The sequence below is a fragment of the Oncorhynchus mykiss genome, chromosome 16 (genome assembly GCF_013265735.2).
Source record: "Oncorhynchus mykiss isolate Arlee chromosome 16, USDA_OmykA_1.1, whole genome shotgun sequence".
Lineage (NCBI taxonomy): Eukaryota > Metazoa > Chordata > Actinopteri > Salmoniformes > Salmonidae > Oncorhynchus > Oncorhynchus mykiss.
Window position 1 is genome coordinate 1,820,026 of NC_048580.1, and position 18,564 is coordinate 1,838,589.

Here is an 18,564-nt window from a genome sequence, read left to right on the forward strand (position 1 = left end):
CCAACGACAGCCTCACCAACCCCTCCAGATATACGCTAGCTACAGGAATTCTCATGTACCATCCCATTTACGTCCCGCTGTACAAGTAGACTTGCTTACTAGATGTAAATCCCTGTGTGACCTCACAGAGAGAGAGAATTGACATGCGGCACACTGTGTTGTTTAGCATTGTAGTCAGAATCACCCCACTGAGTCATGTCGTTTAAATGTAGTTTCTCTCCATCCCACTGAGTCCTCTCCTTTAAATGTTGGTCCTCCCTCTCCTTTAAATGTTGGTCCTCTCCTTTAAATGTTGGCCCTCTCCATCCCACTGAGTCATGTCGTTTAAATGTAGTTTCTCTCCATCCCACTGAGTCATGTCGTTTAAATGTAGTTTCTCTCCATCCCACTGAGTCCTCTCCTTTAAATGTTGGTCCTCCCTCTCCTTTAAATGTTGGTCCTCTCCTTTAAATGTTGTTTCTCTCAATCCCACTGAGTCCTCTCCTTTAAATGTAGTTTCTCTCCATCCCACTGAGTCCTCTCCTTTAAATGTTGTTTCTCTCCTTCCCACTGAGTCCTCTCCTTTAAATGTTGGCCCTCTCCATTCCACTGAGTCCTCTCCTTTAAATGTAGTTTCTCTCCATCCCACTGAGTCCTCTCCTTTAAATGTTGGTCCTCTCCATCCCACTGAGTCCTCTCCTTTAAATGTTGTTCCTCTCCATCCCACTGAGTCCTCTCCTTTAAATGTTGTTTCTCTCCATCCCACTGAGTCCTCTCCTTTAAATGTTGCTCCTCTCCTTTAAATGTTGTCCCTCTCCATCCCACTGAGTCCTCTCCTTTAAATGTTGTTTCTCTCCATCCCACTGAGTCCTCTCCTTTAAATGTTGGTCCTCTCCATCCCACTGAGTCCTCTCCTTTAAATGTTGTTCCTCTCCATCCCACTGAGTCATGTATTTTAAATGTTGTTTCTCTCCATCCCACTGAGTCCTCTCCTTTAAATGTTGTTTTTCTCCATCCCACTGAGTCCTCTCCTTTAAATGTTGTTCCTCTCCATCCCACTGAGTCATGTATTTTAAATGTTGTTTCTCTCCATCCCACTGAGTCCTCTCCTTTAAATGTTGCTCCTCTCCTTTAAATGTTGTTCCTCTCCATCCCACTGAGTCCTCTCCTTTAAATGTTGCTCCTCTCCTTTAAATGTTGTTCCTCTCCATCCCACTGAGTCCTCTCCTTTAAATGTTGTTCCTCTCCATCCCACTGAGTCCTCTCCTTTAAATGTTGTTCCTCTCCATCCCACTGAGTCCTCTCCTTTAAATGTTGTTCCTCTCCATCCCACTGAGTCCTCTCCTTTAAATGTTGTTCCTCTCCATCCCACTGAGTCATGTATTTTAAATGTTGTTCCTCTCCATCCCACTGAGTCCTCTCATTTAAATGTTGTTCCTCTCCATCCCACTGAGTCCTCTCCTTTAAATGTTGTTCCTCTCCATCCCACTGAGTCATGTATTTTAAATGTTGTTTATCTCCATCCCACTGAGTCCTGACTTTTAAATGTTGTTTCTCAAGCATGAATTTAGCCAGGTCTTTCTAGAAGTGGTCTGATTGAGGAGGGGAAGACTAGCTGTTATTGGCAGAAAGATTTGGGAACTCTGGGTGTATTAACACATTTATTGCATGGTGATGTCACCAGGCAGGCCAAAACACCATCCCACCAAAACAGGCTGAAATTTCAGGTTGTCTTTTCAAACCGCACTTACACTTATTATCGTCATTTTCATAATGTCACCGTATTTTTCCAACCTCATAGTGTGGAAATATACATAAAACACAGGCAAATCTCATTTTGGACTGCGCTGGGCCTTTAAAACATGTTGTTGTCACTCTAACTCACGCTGAAACCGGTCTTCATATCTCTTCTTCTCTCCTCACCTAGCGGACCTGGACAAGATGTCTAGTCTGGAGAGGATCTCCTTCCTCCAGGAGAAGCTGCAGGACATCAGGAACCACTACCTGTCCCTCAAGTCTGAGGTAGCCTCCATCGACCGACGACGCAAACGCATCAAGAAGAAGGAGAGAGAGAGTGAGTCAAAAATAAAATGTACCATGTACTGTAACTCCGGACTGAGAACCACGACAGACCTTTTTGAGTTTATCCCTGTATGTCTTGTGGCTGTAGATGTACAGTGCCTCCTGAAAGTATTCATACCCCTTGACTTAATTCCACATTTTACAGCCTGAATTAGAAACGCATTTAAAAAATGATAATCTCACCCATCATGACATCACAATACCCCCTCATGACATCACAATACCCCGTCATGACATCACAATACCCCATCATGACATCACAATACCCCATCATGACAAAGTGAAAACAGGTTTTTATTGAAAATTAAATACAGAAATCTAATTTGCCTAAGTATTCAGACCCCTTTGCTATTATAATCCTTGAGCATTTCACCAATGGGTGAGTGGTGAGACGGAAGCCACTCCTAAGAAAAAAGGGCACATGACCGAACGCCTGGAGTTTGTACGTGAAAGACTGAGATCATAAGGGAAAGAGTTAACTATTTGCCCTGAATGAAAAGCACTATGTCTGGAGAAAGCCAGGCACAGCTCGTCACCCGTCTAACATTACCGTGAAGCATGGTGGTGGCGGCATCATGCTATGGGGATGGTTTTCGGCGGCAGGGACTGGGAGACTGGTAAGGATCCAGGGAACAATGAAAGGAGACAAATAAAGGCTAATCTTTGATGAGAACCTGCTTCAGAGTGAAAATGACCTTAGACTGGGGGCGAAGATTTACATTCCATCAGGACAATGACCCCAATCATACAGTCAAAGCAACGCTGGAATGGCTTCAGAACAAGATTAAAGTCCTTGAATGGCCCAGCAGAAGCCCAGACTTGAATCCCATTGAAAATCCTTGGAAAAACTTGAAGATTGCTGTTCATCGCAGCACCTCATCTGACTTAACAAAGCAAAAATGTATTAAAACATGTTTTCACATTGTCATTATGGGCTATTGTGTGTTGATTGGTGAATTTAAAAAAAATCTATTTTGAATTCAGGCTGTAACACAACAAACTGTGGAATCAGTCAAGGGGTATGAATACTTTCTGAAGGCACGGTGTCTCGTGGCTGTAGATTAATCAATCAATCAATCAAATGTATTTATAAAGCCCATCTTACATCAGCTGATGTCACAAAGTGCTGTACAAAAACCCCAAACAGCAAGCAATGCAGGTGCAGAAGAACGGTGGCTAGGAAAAACTGTGGCTGTCTGCATCATCTGACCACCATGTTGTTTCTGCTCCATCTGACCACCATGTTGTTTCTGCATCATCTGACCACGATGTTGTTTCTGCATCATCTGACCACCATGTTGTTTCTGCTCCATCTGACCACCATGTTGTTTCTGCATCATCTGACCACCATGTTGTTTCTGACCACCATGTTGTTTCTGCTCCATCTGACCACCATGTTGTTTCTGCATAATCTGACCACGATGTTGTTTCTGCATCATCTGACCACCATGTTGTTTCTGCATCATCTGACCACCATGTTGTTTCTGCTCCATCTGACCACCATGTTGTTTCTGCATCATCTGACCACCATGTTGTTTCTGCTCCATCTGACCACCATGTTGTTTCTGCATCATCTGACCACCATGTTGTTTCTGCTCCATCTGACCACGATGTTGTTTCTGCATCATCTGACCACCATGTTGTTTCTGCTCCATCTGACCACCATGTTGTTTCTGCATCATCTGACCACCATGTTGTTTCTGCTCCATCTGACCACCATGTTGTTTCTGCATCATCTGACCACCATGTTGTTTCTGCATCATCTGACCACCATGTTGTTTCTGCATCATCTGACCACCATGTTGTTTCTGCATCATCTGACCACCATGTTGTTTCTGCTCCATCTGACCACCATGTTGTTTCTGCATCATCTGACCACCATGTTGTTTCTGCTCCATCTGACCACCATGTTGTTTCTGCATCATCTGACCACCATGTTGTTTCTGCTCCATCTGACCACCATGTTGTTTCTGCTCCATCTGACCACCATGTTGTTTCTGCATCATCTGACCACCATGTTGTTTCTGCTCCATCTGACCACCATGTTGTTTCTGCATCATCTGACCACCATGTTGTTTCTGCTCCATCTGACCACCATGTTGTTTCTGCTCCATCTGACCACCATGTTGTTTCTGACCACCATGTTGTTTCTGCTCCATCTGACCACCATGTTGTTTCTGCTCCATCTGACCACCATGTTGTTTCTGCTCCATCTGACCACCATGTTGTTTCTGCTCCATCTGACCACCATATTGTTTCTGCTCCATCTGACCACCATGTTGTTTCTGACCACCATGTTGTTTCTGCTCCATCTGACCACCATGTTGTTTCTGCTCCATCTGACCACCATGTTGTTTCTGCTCCATCTGACCACCATGTTGTTTCTGCATCATCTGACCACCATGTTGTTTCTGCATCATCTGACCACCATGTTGTTTCTGCTCCATCTGACCACCATGTTGTTTCTGCTCCATCTGACCACCATGTTGTTTCTGCTCCATCTGACCACCATGTTGTTTCTGCATCATCTGACCACCATGTTGTTTCTGCTCCATCTGACCACCATGTTGTTTCTGCATCATCTGACCACCATGTTGTTTCTGCATCATCTGACCACCATGTTGTTTCTGCTCCATCTGACCACGATGTTGTTTCTGCTCCATCTGACCACGATGTTGTTTCTGCATCATCTGACCACCATGTTGTTTCTGCTCCATCTGACCACCATGTTGTTTCTGACCACCATGTTGTTTCTGCTCCATCTGACCACCATGTTGTTTCTGCTCCATCTGACCACCATGTTGTTTCTGCTCCATCTGACCACGATGTTGTTTCTGCATCATCTGACCACCATGTTGTTTCTGCTCCATCTGACCACCATGTTGTTTCTGCTCCATCTGACCACCATGTTGTTTCTGCATCATCTGACCACCATGTTGTTTCTGCTCCATCTGACCACCATGTTGTTTCTGCTCCATCTGACCACCATGTTGTTTCTGCTCCATCTGACCACCATGTTGTTTCTGCATCATCTGACCACCATGTTGTTTCTGCTCCATCTGACCACCATGTTGTTTCTGCTCCATCTGACCACCATGTTGTTTCTGCTCCATCTGACCACCATGTTGTTTCTGACCACCATGTTGTTTCTGACCACCATGTTGTTTCTTCTCTCCAGGTATGGTGGCAGCGTCTTCCTCCTCTTCCTCGTCCCCGTCCTCCAGCTCTCTAACAGCAGCAGTGATGTTGACGCTAGCCGACACTCCTGTGTCGTCCTCTTCCTCCTCTCAGAACTCTGTGGTGTCTGTAGAGTGTAGGTGACAGGACAACCCCTCACCCCTCCCAACCTTCTGAGTCCTAGGACAACCCCTCTCCCCTCCCAACCTTCTGAGGCCCAGGACACAGCACTGAGCACTTAACCAGCACCACCCTGGTCCCCATCCCAAAATACCCCCAACACCCATCAAAGCCCCATCCCTACCACTAACGCCTCCACTCCAAAGCCTCAGTACATCCCCACCTCAAACCGGAGAGCACCCAGTTATCAATGCCCCCACTTAAACCTCCACTCTTATCCATGCCTCTCCACCCCAGAGCCCCTTTCCAACAGTATGGCCCCATCACCCCTACTTCCAACTCCCTCCCAGCAGGACAGACAACACAATCTCTATACTGGAACAACCACAGGGATACAGCAACACAGACAACCAGACCAACAAGACAAAACAAACACTATTTTCTATCCACAGCTGTTTCCTTGGCAAGCTAATTGCACTTAAGTGCACTTTTATGAAGATTTTGAGGGGGAAGAATACAACGACCAACCAAAAAAAAAAGTACAAAAGTATGTTTTTCTTTCAATTGATTGATAAACATTTCTTAGCGTTGTTTTCTTCAAGCAATAGTGATTCTTTCCATCTCGAGGTAGTTTAGATTGGGTTGAACGACGGTGTGTACTGTGTCATCAAGGTCCTTGTCCTATGTAGCCCTGTGTATACACAAGGCTCAAAGTCACATGATGATGTACATACTAAAACGTACGCTTGTAGTGTGTGTACTGTTGGAACACATGCATTTCTCTCTGTGTCCGTCTTCACTTCTTAAAGCTACCACGCCTTCGAATGGTACTCTTATCTTGACCCGTGACCGTGGTCTGTAAGCGCTGTGTGGAGGAGAGAGAGGCTTCGTATGTCGGTCTACTGTAGAGATCCAGAGAAGTGAAGCCATGAAGCTGATGAACATGAGACTACTGTTAGGGCCTTGTTATTGTGTCTAACCCCAAGACACCTCTTAAGAGGGAACATTCCCCCTCCTGTCCGACTCTCTTAGTCCTGATGGTTCTTAGAAATTAAAAACGGTCCGTCTTTCAGAGGACTGCATGAGTGACAGACTGCTCCGGCCAGGCCTGTGACTGTGTACATGACAGATATTGATCGTTTCTAGCAAGATATTCATGTGATTATATTGATATTCCTAATGATTGTAGAGGTGGAGAGGACTAATCTATTTCTGTCAGCCAGGATCTCATGTCTATAGGAATGAGTCCCAAAATGGAACCCTTTTTACCTATATCGTGCACTACTTTCTATGGGCTCTGGTGTTAAGTAGTGCACAATATAGGGAATAGGGTTCCATTTGGAACACAAGCCCTTTGTCTGCTCCTTAATAAGGTACCCAGTTAATATGGTAGTATATACATACATGTGTAATGATGGAGATGTCTGGCAGGTTGAAGGAAACCTAATGGAGAACGTTGTATCTTGTCGGTTTATCAGTCTTTTCAACTCATGGTTCTTGGATTTCTAATCAGTGTTTTTATCACGCCGTTCAGATGATCTACATTAGACGCTCCAGATGGAGGAGAAAGCACCCTATGAATTCAATGACAAGCTGCCAAGGGGAACTACACAGCATTCTGCCTTTAAAAAATATGCTGAACTAAAAATAGAAAAGCAACATGCAACAATTTCAAACATTTTGACCGAGTTACAGTTCATTTAAAGGAAATCAGTCAATTGAAATTAATTAATTAGGCCCTAATCTATGGATTTCACATGACTGGGAATACAGATATGCATCTGTTGGTCACAGATACCGTAAATGAAAAAAGGTAGGGGCGTGGATCAGAAAACCAATCAGTATCTGGTGTGACCAGATACTCATGCAGCGAGACACATCTCCTTCTCAAAGAGTTGATCCGGCTGTTGATTAGAGTTGATCAGGCTGTTGATTGTGGCCTGTGGAATGTTGTCCCACTCCTCTTCAATGGCTGTGTGAAACTGCTGGATATTGGTAAGGAACTGGAACACGTTGATCCAGAGCATCCCAAACATGCTCAATGAGTGACATGTCTGGTGAGTACGCAGGCCATGGAAGAACTGGGCCACTTTCAGCTTCCAGGAATTGTGACCAGATCCTTGCGACATGTGGCCGTGCATTATCATGCTGAAACATGAGGTGATGGCGGCGGATGAAGGGCACAACAATGGGCCTCAGGATCTCGTCACGGTATCTCTGTGCATTCAAATTGCCATAGATAAAATGCAATTGTGTTCGTTGTCCGTAGTTTATGCCTGTCCGTACCATAACCCCACCGCCACCATGGGCCACTCTGTTCACAAATTTGACATCAGCAAACGGCTCACCCACACGACTCCATACACGTGGTCTGCGGTTGTGAGGCCGGTTGGACATACTGCCACATTCTCTAAAACGACGTTGGAGGCGGCTTATGGTAGAGAAATTAACATTAAATTATCTGGCAACAGCTCTGATGGACATTCTTGCAGTCAACATGCCAATTGTACGCTCCCTCAAAACTTGAGGAATCTGTGGCATTGTGTTGTGTGACAAAACTGCACATTTTAGAGTGGCCTTTTATTGTCCTCGGCACAAGGTGCACCTGTGTAATGATCATGCCGTTTAATCTCCTTGAAATGCCACACTTGTCAGGTGGATGGATTATCTTGGCAAAGGAGAAATGCTCACTAACAGGGATGTAAACATTTGAGAGAAATAAACATTTCTGGGATCTTTTATTTCAGCTGAAATATGGGACCAACACTCTACATGTTGCATTTATATTTTTGTTCAGTGTATATAGTAATATATATAATGTATAATTCCCAGGTTTGTAATTGATTATCCCAAGAGAAATATACTAAAACAGTAGGTGTTCTACCAGTATGTTTCCAACTCCTCATCAGTCCTGTGTTCTTCTATAACCTGTAGGGGTGAGATTTGATGAGTCTATACAGATTCAGCATTCTTATCAAATCTTTACCCCTACAGATTAAAGTAGTCTATTCAGATTATAGTAGTCTGTACAGATTATAGTAGTCTGTACAGATTATAGTAGTCTGTTCAGATTAAAGTAGTCTGTTCAGATTAAAGTAGTCTGTTCAGATTATAGTAGTCTGTACAGATTATAGTAGTCTGTACAGATTATAGTAGTCTGTACAGATTATAGTAGTCTGTTCAGATTAAAGTAGTCTGTTCAGATTAAAGTAGTCTGTTCAGATTATAGTAGTCTGTTCAGATTATAGTAGTCTGTTCAGATTAAAGTAGTCTGTTCAGATTAAAGTAGTCTATTCAGATTATAGTAATCTGTACAGATTATAGTAGTCTGTACAGATTATAGTAGTCTGTTCAGATTAAAGTAGTCTGTTCAGATTAAAGTAGTCTGTTCAGATTATAGTAGTCTGTTCAGATTAAAGTAGTCTGTTCAGATTATAGTAGTCTGCACAGATTAAAGTAGTCTGTTCAGATTATAGTAGTCTGTACAGATTATAGTAGTCTGCACAGATTAAAGTAGTCTGTACAGATTAAAGTAGTCTGTTCAGATTATAGTAGTCTGTACAGATTATAGTAGTCTGCACAGATTATAGTAGTCTGTTCAGATTATAGTAGTCTGTTCAGATTATAGTAGTCTGCACAGATTAAAGTAGTCTGTTCAGATTAAAGTAGTCTGTTCAGATTATAGTAGTCTGCACAGATTATAGTAGTTTGTTATGCTGCAGAAGACATTTAGAAATCTAATAAGAATGTGTCCCAGATGTGTAATTGATTGTTCCAAGATTATTATATAGAAAATATAAAGTGAAATACATTGACAGTAAAGTTATGAAGGTCATCGATGGTGTTTCCAAATCCTCACCAGTTCTCCTTTTAATCAACTCTTCACCCCCCCACCACCAACAAATAATCATGTTGTTAACCCCCCCCCCCCCACCAACAAATAATCATGTTGTTAACCCCCCCCCCCCCCACCACCAACAAATAATCATGTTGTTAACCCACCCCACCACCAACAAATAATCATGTTGTTTTACCCAACTCTTAACCCCCCCTCACCCATACCAACAGATAATCATGTTGTTAACCCACCCCACCCCTACCACCAACAAATAATCATGTTGTTTTACCCAACTCTTAACCCCCCCCTCACCCATACCAACAAATAATCATGTTGTTTTACCCAACTCTTAACCCCCCCCCCCCCCCCCCTCCCCCCCACCCATACCAACAAATAATCATGTTTTGGTTCTGTTCTCTATAATCTGACCAGGATAATGGTGAAAACAATATTGTAGCTGTGTATTTATGACAACAAAGTGCTGTATGTGTATACAGCCATTATTTCAGACTCCAGTGTTTCCTCCCTTTGGTTGCATCTGCCCTATTCCATTTATAGTGCACTACCTATGGGATTCCCTATTGGCCCTGGTCAAAAGTAGTATACTACCTATGGGGTTCCCTATTGGCCCTGGTCAAAAGTAGTGCACTACCTATGGGATTCCCTATTGGCCCTGGTCAAAAGTAGTGTACTACCTATGGGCCCTGGTCAAAAGTAGTATACTACCTATGGGGTTCCCTATTGGTCCTGGTCAAAAGTAGTGCACTACCTATGGGATTCCCTATTGGCCCTGGTCAAAAGTAGTGTACTACCTATGGGATTCCCTATTGGTCCTGGTCAAAAGTAGTGTACTACCTATGGGCCCTGGTCAAAAGTAGTATACTACCTATGGGGTTCCCTATTGGTCCTGGTCAAAAGTAGTGCACTACCTATGGGATTCCCTATTGGACCTGGTCAAAAGTAGTGTACTACCTATGGGCCCTGGTCAAAAGTAGTATACTACCTATGGGGTTCCCTATTGGTCCTGGTCAAAAGTAGTGCACTACCTATGGGATTCCCTATTGGCCCTGGTCAAAAGTAGTGTACTACCTATGGGCCCTGGTCAAAAGTAGTGCACTATATATGGGATTCCCTATTGATCCTGGTCAAAAGTAGTGCACTACCTATGGGCCCTGGTCAAAAGTAGTGCACTACCTATGGGATTCCCTATTGGCCCTGGTCGAGAAGTGGTGCACTACCTATGGGCCCTGGTCTAAAGTAGTGCACTATAAAGGGGAAAGGTTTCCATTTGGGATGCGTAGTTTGTATAGATCCCTACTGTATGATATTATGTCTGTTTGTTTGGCACTTGTATGTAATTGTATGCCTTTGTTATACATTTGTATATTGAGAACAAGAGTGATTTGAGTCGAGCTATTTAATATCTTCCACTGTTCATAATGATAACGTGTACTTTTGTGTACAGGCAGTCGTACTGTTTCAACATGTAGTTTCATTAGGGAACATAGTGAGGAGGGTCGACGCATGTATGTTGTTTTCCCCGTTCATTTCTCATTCTGGTCCTCACTGGGGGGGACAAGGGCTTGCGTCCCAAATGGATCCCTATGGGCCCTGGTCAAAAGTAGTGCACTATATAGGGAATAGGGTGCCATTTGGGTACAAGGTTTATTTGGTTTTTCATTTGTTTTTTTGTTTACTTTTTTGTTCTGAGGTTTTCAGAATTTTGTTTTTTTTCCTAGACTGGTTATTTGCTTTGTTCTCTGTCTTGGCTTGTTAATTCGTTTTTTTTGTGTGTGTGTTGTTTTTACGTTAGCTTGTGCTTGTATCAGAAGCATACCCTATGAGCACAAGATGTTGAAAATGCATTATTTTTGGTTGATGTCTTTTCAACCCGATTTTGCTCACTGGGTTTAGCGGTTTTGAAAAGACGGTTATGGTATTTTCCAACTTGTACAGTTTCACAGACCTCTATGGAATGGTCTGGGAGAGATAGAGAGAGAGAGAGATAAAGCTTATGAAAAAAAAAAACTCTATAGTATTTATTAGGCCCGTCAGAAAATGGGCATTCATACATGTGTAATTTATTGTACAAATGTAAGCAAAAAACGTAAAGAAGAAAGAAGCCTCTGTTTGAAATAAATGCCATAGTTTGAACTTCATTGTATTGTCTTTGGTCTGGTCTGGTCACGTGCCATGTTATCTGCTCAACACGCACGTCTCTAGATTTACTTGTAACGGCTGTAATCTGTGGATAATGTGGTTGCCTTTACCCACCTTCGTTGAATGCACTGGCTCTGGAGAGTCTCCCAAAATGTATTATGGTCAACTCTAACATTGAGAAGGAATGATTTGATGACTGTACTTGGTAGTAGTGTACTCATACTACAGTAATAACAAAATAAATAATTTCAGTAACTGAAAATAAATGGCAAATCCACTTGCCTTCTGTAAAGTAAACCCTTGAACTCTAGGGTGTAACGATTTCTGTTGCAAAAGGTTTTGCACCGAACGGAAAATATTAACACCGAACGGAAAACGTTTTGCAATTATAAACGAGAGTTTCTATTGGACACATTCAGGTAGGTCCCTCCCCCGTTTCTTTTTGTTCCATTTGGTTGTTACACGGTAAACCGTTTTACCCGAATGACGGCCCTGCTCACTATTTCACCTATCAGCTCTATGTAATAAATCAACTAAATAATCAATCAGCTCTATGTAATAAATCAACTAATTATTCAATCAGCTGTATGTAATAAATCAACTAAATATTCAATCAGCTGTATGTAATAAATCATAAATCAGCTGTAGTCACTGCGCAGGTGTGAGTCCAGTGACGCAAGATGGGATCATGCGCAGTCAGTGTCCTTCACAGGAAGAGTCAGTAGCTAGCATGCTGGCTAGTTAACTTAGTGGTGTGTCTACTCTGCTCTCCGGACATGATGGGGGCTAAAACCAGCACCATGGTCGCTGGGGTGGCTGGAGCCCTGTTCATTGGATACTGCGTTTATTTCGATAGAAAACGACGAAGTGACCCGAACTTCAAGAAAAGACTACAAGAACGTAAGTCATGTTAGCGAACTGGCAAGTCACGTGTTTTTATACCTGCGACAAAATGGCTAGCTAGTTTACAAATGTTTGGCTAACTATCTAGCGTGACATAACTGCATTAAGTATACGCTTAGCTTTGTATTTGGGTTATGTTATTGCTAACTAGTTACGAGTTGGTTAACTAGTCAATAGGTAACTAGCGAAGTGCCACCATATCCGCTTAGCCAGTTAGCGTTGGATAACATTGATTCATCTGCAGTCCGGTCAATCCAATATTAAGGATGGTTTGTCAATGGTTTTTGTAAGCAAGTCAATGGTGGTGTGTGTGTGTGTGTGTGTGTGTGTATATGTTTAGTGTACATAACTAGTTAAGTCAACCAACTCTCCTACATAGACTAGTAACGTTAGTGTCCACCATATAATGTTTGGTTTAAACAATCCCGACTCCTTTTTAATTTATTTTCTTCGTCTTAGCCCTTCCATGTAACTGACATCTTTCTCTGCAAGCCACTCGTTTTTTCTTTAGCATACCAGTCATCAAATAGGACATTGTTTCAACAGGCAGGAGTAAACAGAAGTCTTCCCAAGAGAAGACTGTACTAAGGGTAAGAAACAATGGCCAGACCAGGGGGCAAATGTATTTTTATTTAACTGGGGAAGTCGGTTTAAGAACGAATTCGTATTTTACAATGACGGCCTACCCAGGCCAAACCCTCCCCTAACCCGGATGACACTGGGTTAAATGTATGCCGGCCTATGGGACTCCGGCTCACTGCCAGTTGGGATACATCCCGGGATCGAACCATGGTCTGTTGTGATGCCTCTAGCACTGAGATGCAGTGCCTTAGACCACTGTGCCACTCAGGAGCACCGAGATGATATGAAGTTAGTACAGGGGAAGACAAAGCCTTCTAAAAAGTACTAACTGTCTGCTAACCTGTCTGCCATTTAGCTACCTGACCTGAAGGATGCAGAAGCCGTACAGAAGTTCTTCCTGGAGGAGATCCAACTGGGAGAGGAGCTACTAGCACAAGGTGAGCTGTCACCCCCTGTCTCCATGGCCATCACCTGGTCTTTCATACACACCCAGTCCTGAACACTACTAAGAACAGGCTTGAACTCAGATTGACCCCGTCTGGAATAGCTGTGGCATTAGTGTCTGTTCCAATGTCCAACTGTGCATTCTCATAAACCTCCTGGTTGCTAATGTTAGCTTTTGGAAAAAGCAATGGTGCTCTATCAAACTAGAGATCTGTAGCCCAGGGACCTGTGTCAGCCATTTTTTTTCTTGATGGATTTGTAATCATTTTTATGCATTTATTTCCTAATTCAGTCTCCTGAAGAGTTGCTTTTTTGAGATGTGTCTGTTACTTGAATTCTGAAGCATTTATTTGGGCTGCAATTTCTGAGCCAGTTAACTCTCTAATGAACTTATCCTCTGCAGCAGAGGTAACTCTGGGTCTTCCTTTCCTGTGGAGGTCCTCATGAGAGCCAGTTTCATCATAGCGCTTGATGGTTTTTGTGACTGCATTTGAAGAAACGTTCGAAGTTACATTTTTATGGACTGACTGACCTTCATGTGTTGAAGTAATGATGGACTGTCATTTCTCTTTGCTTATTTGAGCTGTTCTTGCCATAATATGGACTTGGTCTTTTACCAAATAGGGCTATCTTCTGTATACCACCCCTACCATGTTGCAACACAACTGATTGGCTAAAATGCATTAAGAAGGAAAGGAATGCCTCAAATGAACTTTTAACAAGGCACACCTGTTAATTGAAATGCATTCCAGATGACTACCTCATTAATCTGGTTGAGAGAATGCCAAAGAGTGCAAAGCTGTCATCAAGGTAAAGGGTGGCTTTTCTGAAGAATCTCAAATATAAAATGCACTGCTCAAAAAATAAAGGGAACACTTAAACAACACAATGTAACTCCAAGTCAATCACACTTCTGTGAAATCAAACTGTCCACTTAGGAAGCAACACTGGTTGACAATAAATGTCACATGCTGTTGTGCAAATGGAATAGACAACAGGTGGAAATTATAGGCAATTAGCAAGACACCCCCAATAAAGGAGTGGTTCTGCAGGTGGTGACCACAGACCACTTCTCAGTTCCTATGCTTCCTGGCTGATGTTTTGGTCACTTTTGAATGCTGGTGGTGCTTTCACTCTAGTGGTAGCATGAGACGGAGTCTACAACCCACACAAGTGGCTCAGGTAGTGCAGCTCATCCAGGATGGCACATCAATGCGAGCTGTGGCAAGAAGGTTTACTGTGTCTGTCAGTGTAGTGTCCAGAGCATGGAGGCGCTACCAGGAGACAGGCCAGTACATCAGGAGATGTGGAGGAGGGCAACAACCCAGCAGCAGGACCGCTGCCTTTGTGCAAGGCGGAGCAGGAGGAGCACTGCCAGAGCCCTGCAAAATGGCCTCCAGCAGGCCACAAATATGCATGTGTCTGCTAAAACGGTCAGACGTCCACAGGTGGGGGTTGCGCTTACAGCAGTGCAGGACGTTTGGCATTTGCCAGAGAACACCAAGATTGACAAATTCGCCACTGGCGCCCTGTGCTCTTCAGATGAAAGCAGGTGAGCATGTGACAGTCTGGAGAATGTTCTGCTGCCCTTCTCGCTCCATCCATCAACGCCACGTTGCGCCACAGACTGTCCAGGAGTTGGCGGATGCTTTAGTCCAGGTCTGGGAGGAGATCCCTCAGGAGACCATCCGCCACCTCATCAGGAGCATGCCCAGGCGTTGTAGGGAGGCCACACACACTACTGAGCCTCATTTTGACTTGTTTTAAGGACATTACATCAAAGTTGGATCAGCCTGTAGTGTGGTTTTCCACTTTAATTTTGAGTGTGACTCCAAATCCAGACCTCCATGGGTTGATAAATTTGATTTCCATTGATAATTGTGACTTTGTCAGCACATTCAACTATGTAAAGAGAAAAGTATAATAATAATATTTCATTCAGATCTAGGATGTTATTTTAGTTTTCCCTTAATTTTTTTGAGCAGTGTATTTTGATTTGTTAAACTTTTTTTTTTTTTTGGTTACTGCGTGATTCCACGTTATTTCATCGTTTTAATGTCTTCACTATTATTCTACAATGTAGAAAATGGTAAATGAAATCTTGAATGAGTAGGTTTTCTAAAACTTTTGACTGGTAGTGTTTGTTATCTAAAAAAATCTTGCTGAAAATGCAGCCTTGTTTTTTTAAATTTGATTTACAGTTCGAATTGACTTGTGGGTCATATCAACCCTGCAAGTTACCAAAGTTGTTCATTCGCTCCCTCGAGCTAAATGGAGGGCCGAGGATGCAACATTAGTGAATTGGACCTCCACTTAATAACCTCTCTGGGATCGTTCGGGACGGTAGCATCCCACCTCGCCAACAGCCAGTGAAAGTGCAGGGCGCCAAATTCAAAACAGATCTCATAATAAAAATTCCCAAACCCATATTTTAAAGAATCACTTCTCGTTAATCCAACCACAGTGTCCGATTTCAAAGGCTTTTCGGCGAAAGCAGAACATATCATTCATTATGTTAGGTCAGCAACTAGTCACAGAAAGCATTCAGCCATTTTCCATCCAGAGGTATCACAAAAAGCAGAAATATAGATAGCATGAATCACTAACCTTTGATCTTCATCAGATGACACCCATAGGACATCATGTTACACAATACATGTGTGTTTTGTTCGATCAAGTTCATATTTATATTAAACAATCTGTTACAATTAAACAATCCAAAAAACTTAGTTTACATTGGCGACATGTTCAGAAATGCCTCAAACATCCGGCGACAGACAGCCACATCAAATAACAGAAATACTCAAACTTTGAAAGATGTTTTACATAGAATTAAAGAAACTTGTTCTTAATGTGATGTCAGATTTAAAAAAAGAAAAAGCTTTACGGCAAAAGCTGAGAACAGCGCTCAGCCACAAAAGCAAGCCATGCAGTTACCCGCGAAGTTGTGGAGTCGTCAAGTCATTAAATAGCATTATAAATCTTCACTTAACTTTGCTGATCTTCGTCGGAATGCACTCCCAGGACTCCCACAATAAATGTTTGCTTTGTTCGATTTACGTCCAAATACCTCTGTAGTTCACTATTCCAAAGGCACAATGTGCGAGCGCAAAATCCAGACGAAGTCAAGTTTTATTACAGTTTGTAGAAACATGTCAACAATGTTTACAATCAATCCTTAGGGTCTTTTTATAATAACATTTCTAACCGGACAATAGCGTATTAATTACAGAGGAAAAAGAAGGAAAGGGGCACCCGCGTGACAGCGCAGTAAACAACTGATTGGCCACAGCCCAGTCTACTTGTTGAAACAACAGCTCTTATTCAACACCCTTCCACAATAGAAGCCTCAAACAACTTTCTAAAGACTGACATCTGCTGGAACCCTGGGGAAGTGCAATCTGGCCCCATAGACACAGCATATTGGATAGGCAATCTCTTAAATGAAACTACAAATCTCAGATTTCCCACTTCCTGGTTGGATTTGTCTCAGGTTTTCACCTGCCATATGAGTTCTGTTCTACTCAGACATCATTCAAACAGTTTTAGAAACTTCTGAGTTTTCTATCCAATACTACTAATAATATGCATATATTAGCTTCTGGGACTGAGTAGCAGGCAGTTTACTCTGGGCACCTTATTCATCCAAGCTACTCAATACTGCCCCCCCCCCCCCCCCCCCCCCTTGTCACCAATAAGTTAAGATGGCAAACTGCGTCCAGTTTCGATCGTGATTCCCCCGAGGGGAAAGTGGCTAGCGTAAGAGCTGAGGTGGTATTAATATCTTGTTTGGGCCGTAGCTTGAAGGAAGTAATACCACCTGACCTAATCATGTCGACCACCCCAACAGGAGACTGTGAGACGGGTGTAGACCATCTAACAAATGCCATAGCAGTGTGTGGTCAGCCCCAGCAGCTGCTCCAGGTGCTACAGCAGACTCTGCCTCCTCCAGTGTTCCAGATGCTGCTCACCAAACTGCCCACCATCAGCCAGGTGAGTGAGGAGGCTCTCTCCCACGGAAGACGCTAGGTCTCTCTTCCGATATCCACATTTAGAATGTAGCAATGCTTTTGGGTACTTTGGCCAAGGGTGGGGTTGGAGTGGCACCAAAATGGCTTAAATATGTCCTAGAGCTGAAAGAACAGGTCATTAATCTTGTCAGTTTTCTCGACAGACAGTTTCATTCTCATGTCACTTATTAGACTGTCACGATTCAGGTCTGACTGTGGCTGAGGAGTTCAGTGAAGTTTCTTTTTTTTTTCTTCCAGAGAATCGTGAGTGCTCAGAGTTTGGCAGAAGATGACGTTGAGTGAATGAGCTGGTGAGGTTTGTGTGTGAAACAGTGTACAACTGCGTGTGTGGCTGTTGACTGGCTGTGTGGCCTTAGTCAAGATGGCTGCCATTGGATGTCTTTCTCACCAACCAGGACATCGGCTGACTGTACCCTCCCCCCATGCCTCAGTGCTATCTGTATAAGAAGTCCTGTCCGTGTCCCCTCTTCAGTCTACTGTAAAACATGTTCTATGCAGTAGCCCTCGTCTCAGATTCTAAGATCTTGACAAACTAAATGTGTTTTATTTAGCCTAAACAAAGTGAGTATTATTTTTGTTTTTTTTAACTAGATTAAGCAGCATTTCAAAATGTGATGCTGCAGAGTACATTTTTCCCTGTTTATACATGAAACACTGTAAAGAGGTTGGCTCTGTTTGTCCCTGTCATGTATATGTTCACTGTGAGGTGGACTCTATCTTTATTAGGTTGATTGTTTTCTAAGATGTCAGTGGAATATTTTTTTTTTTTTTTTTTGTAATTCTGAAATCCAAGTCATGAAATAAAAATGTGAGAATGTATTTGTCTGTTTCTGTAGTCTGCATGGCCACTAGATGGCAGTAGCAATGCATGAAGAATGGTGCCAGAATGGTCATGTTTAGTTGCGGTTTACAGATTGAATTGGGTAGGACACCATTTTATCAGTATTTTTCCCCCGAGCCACTGGGGCAAGGCAGCACTAGCAGATTTGGGACTGGGGCAAGGCAGCACTAGCAGATTTGGGACTGAGCCACTGGAGACTCAGCCTGAGCAGCACAGTGTGGTAGTAGATGGACAGCCAGGGAATCTCAGAAGGCCTGATAGTTGAGCACCATTTATGGTCATACTAGTGAACAGAGCAGCTTTCTACAATGGGGATGGAGTAATATAGGAGGGAGTTGCTCTGCTGGGGATGGAGTAATATAGGAGGGAGTTGCTCTGCTGAGGATGGAGTAATATAGGAGGGGGAT

At 43.0% G+C, this 18,564-nt stretch overlaps 2 protein-coding genes across 8 annotated transcripts in view; both read left to right on the forward strand.

Annotated features, from left to right (window-relative positions):
• The window catches only part of arid4b (AT-rich interaction domain 4B), a 214,190-nt gene extending 208,282 nt beyond the window's left edge, over positions 1–5,908 (forward strand). For all 7 annotated transcript variants that reach the window (XM_036945928.1, XM_036945930.1, XM_036945933.1 and 4 more), the window contains 2 exons: positions 1,907–2,053; positions 5,240–5,908. In XM_036945928.1, coding sequence (XP_036801823.1) covers positions 1,907–2,053; positions 5,240–5,382 — 290 coding nt within the window. In that variant the 3' untranslated portion in view covers positions 5,383–5,908. The remainder of the gene's footprint in view (positions 1–1,906; positions 2,054–5,239) is intronic.
• Positions 5,909–12,002: 6,094 nt separating this feature from the next.
• Positions 12,003–18,135, forward strand: tomm20a (translocase of outer mitochondrial membrane 20). Its single transcript, XM_021564585.2, has 5 exons — positions 12,003–12,256; positions 12,806–12,849; positions 13,197–13,278; positions 17,136–17,278; positions 17,554–18,135. The coding sequence occupies exons 1-5, from the start codon at positions 12,133–12,135 to the stop codon at positions 17,596–17,598; spliced, it is 438 nt and encodes a 145-aa protein (XP_021420260.1). The 5' UTR covers positions 12,003–12,132; the 3' UTR covers positions 17,599–18,135.
• Positions 18,136–18,564: the final 429 nt, after the last annotated feature.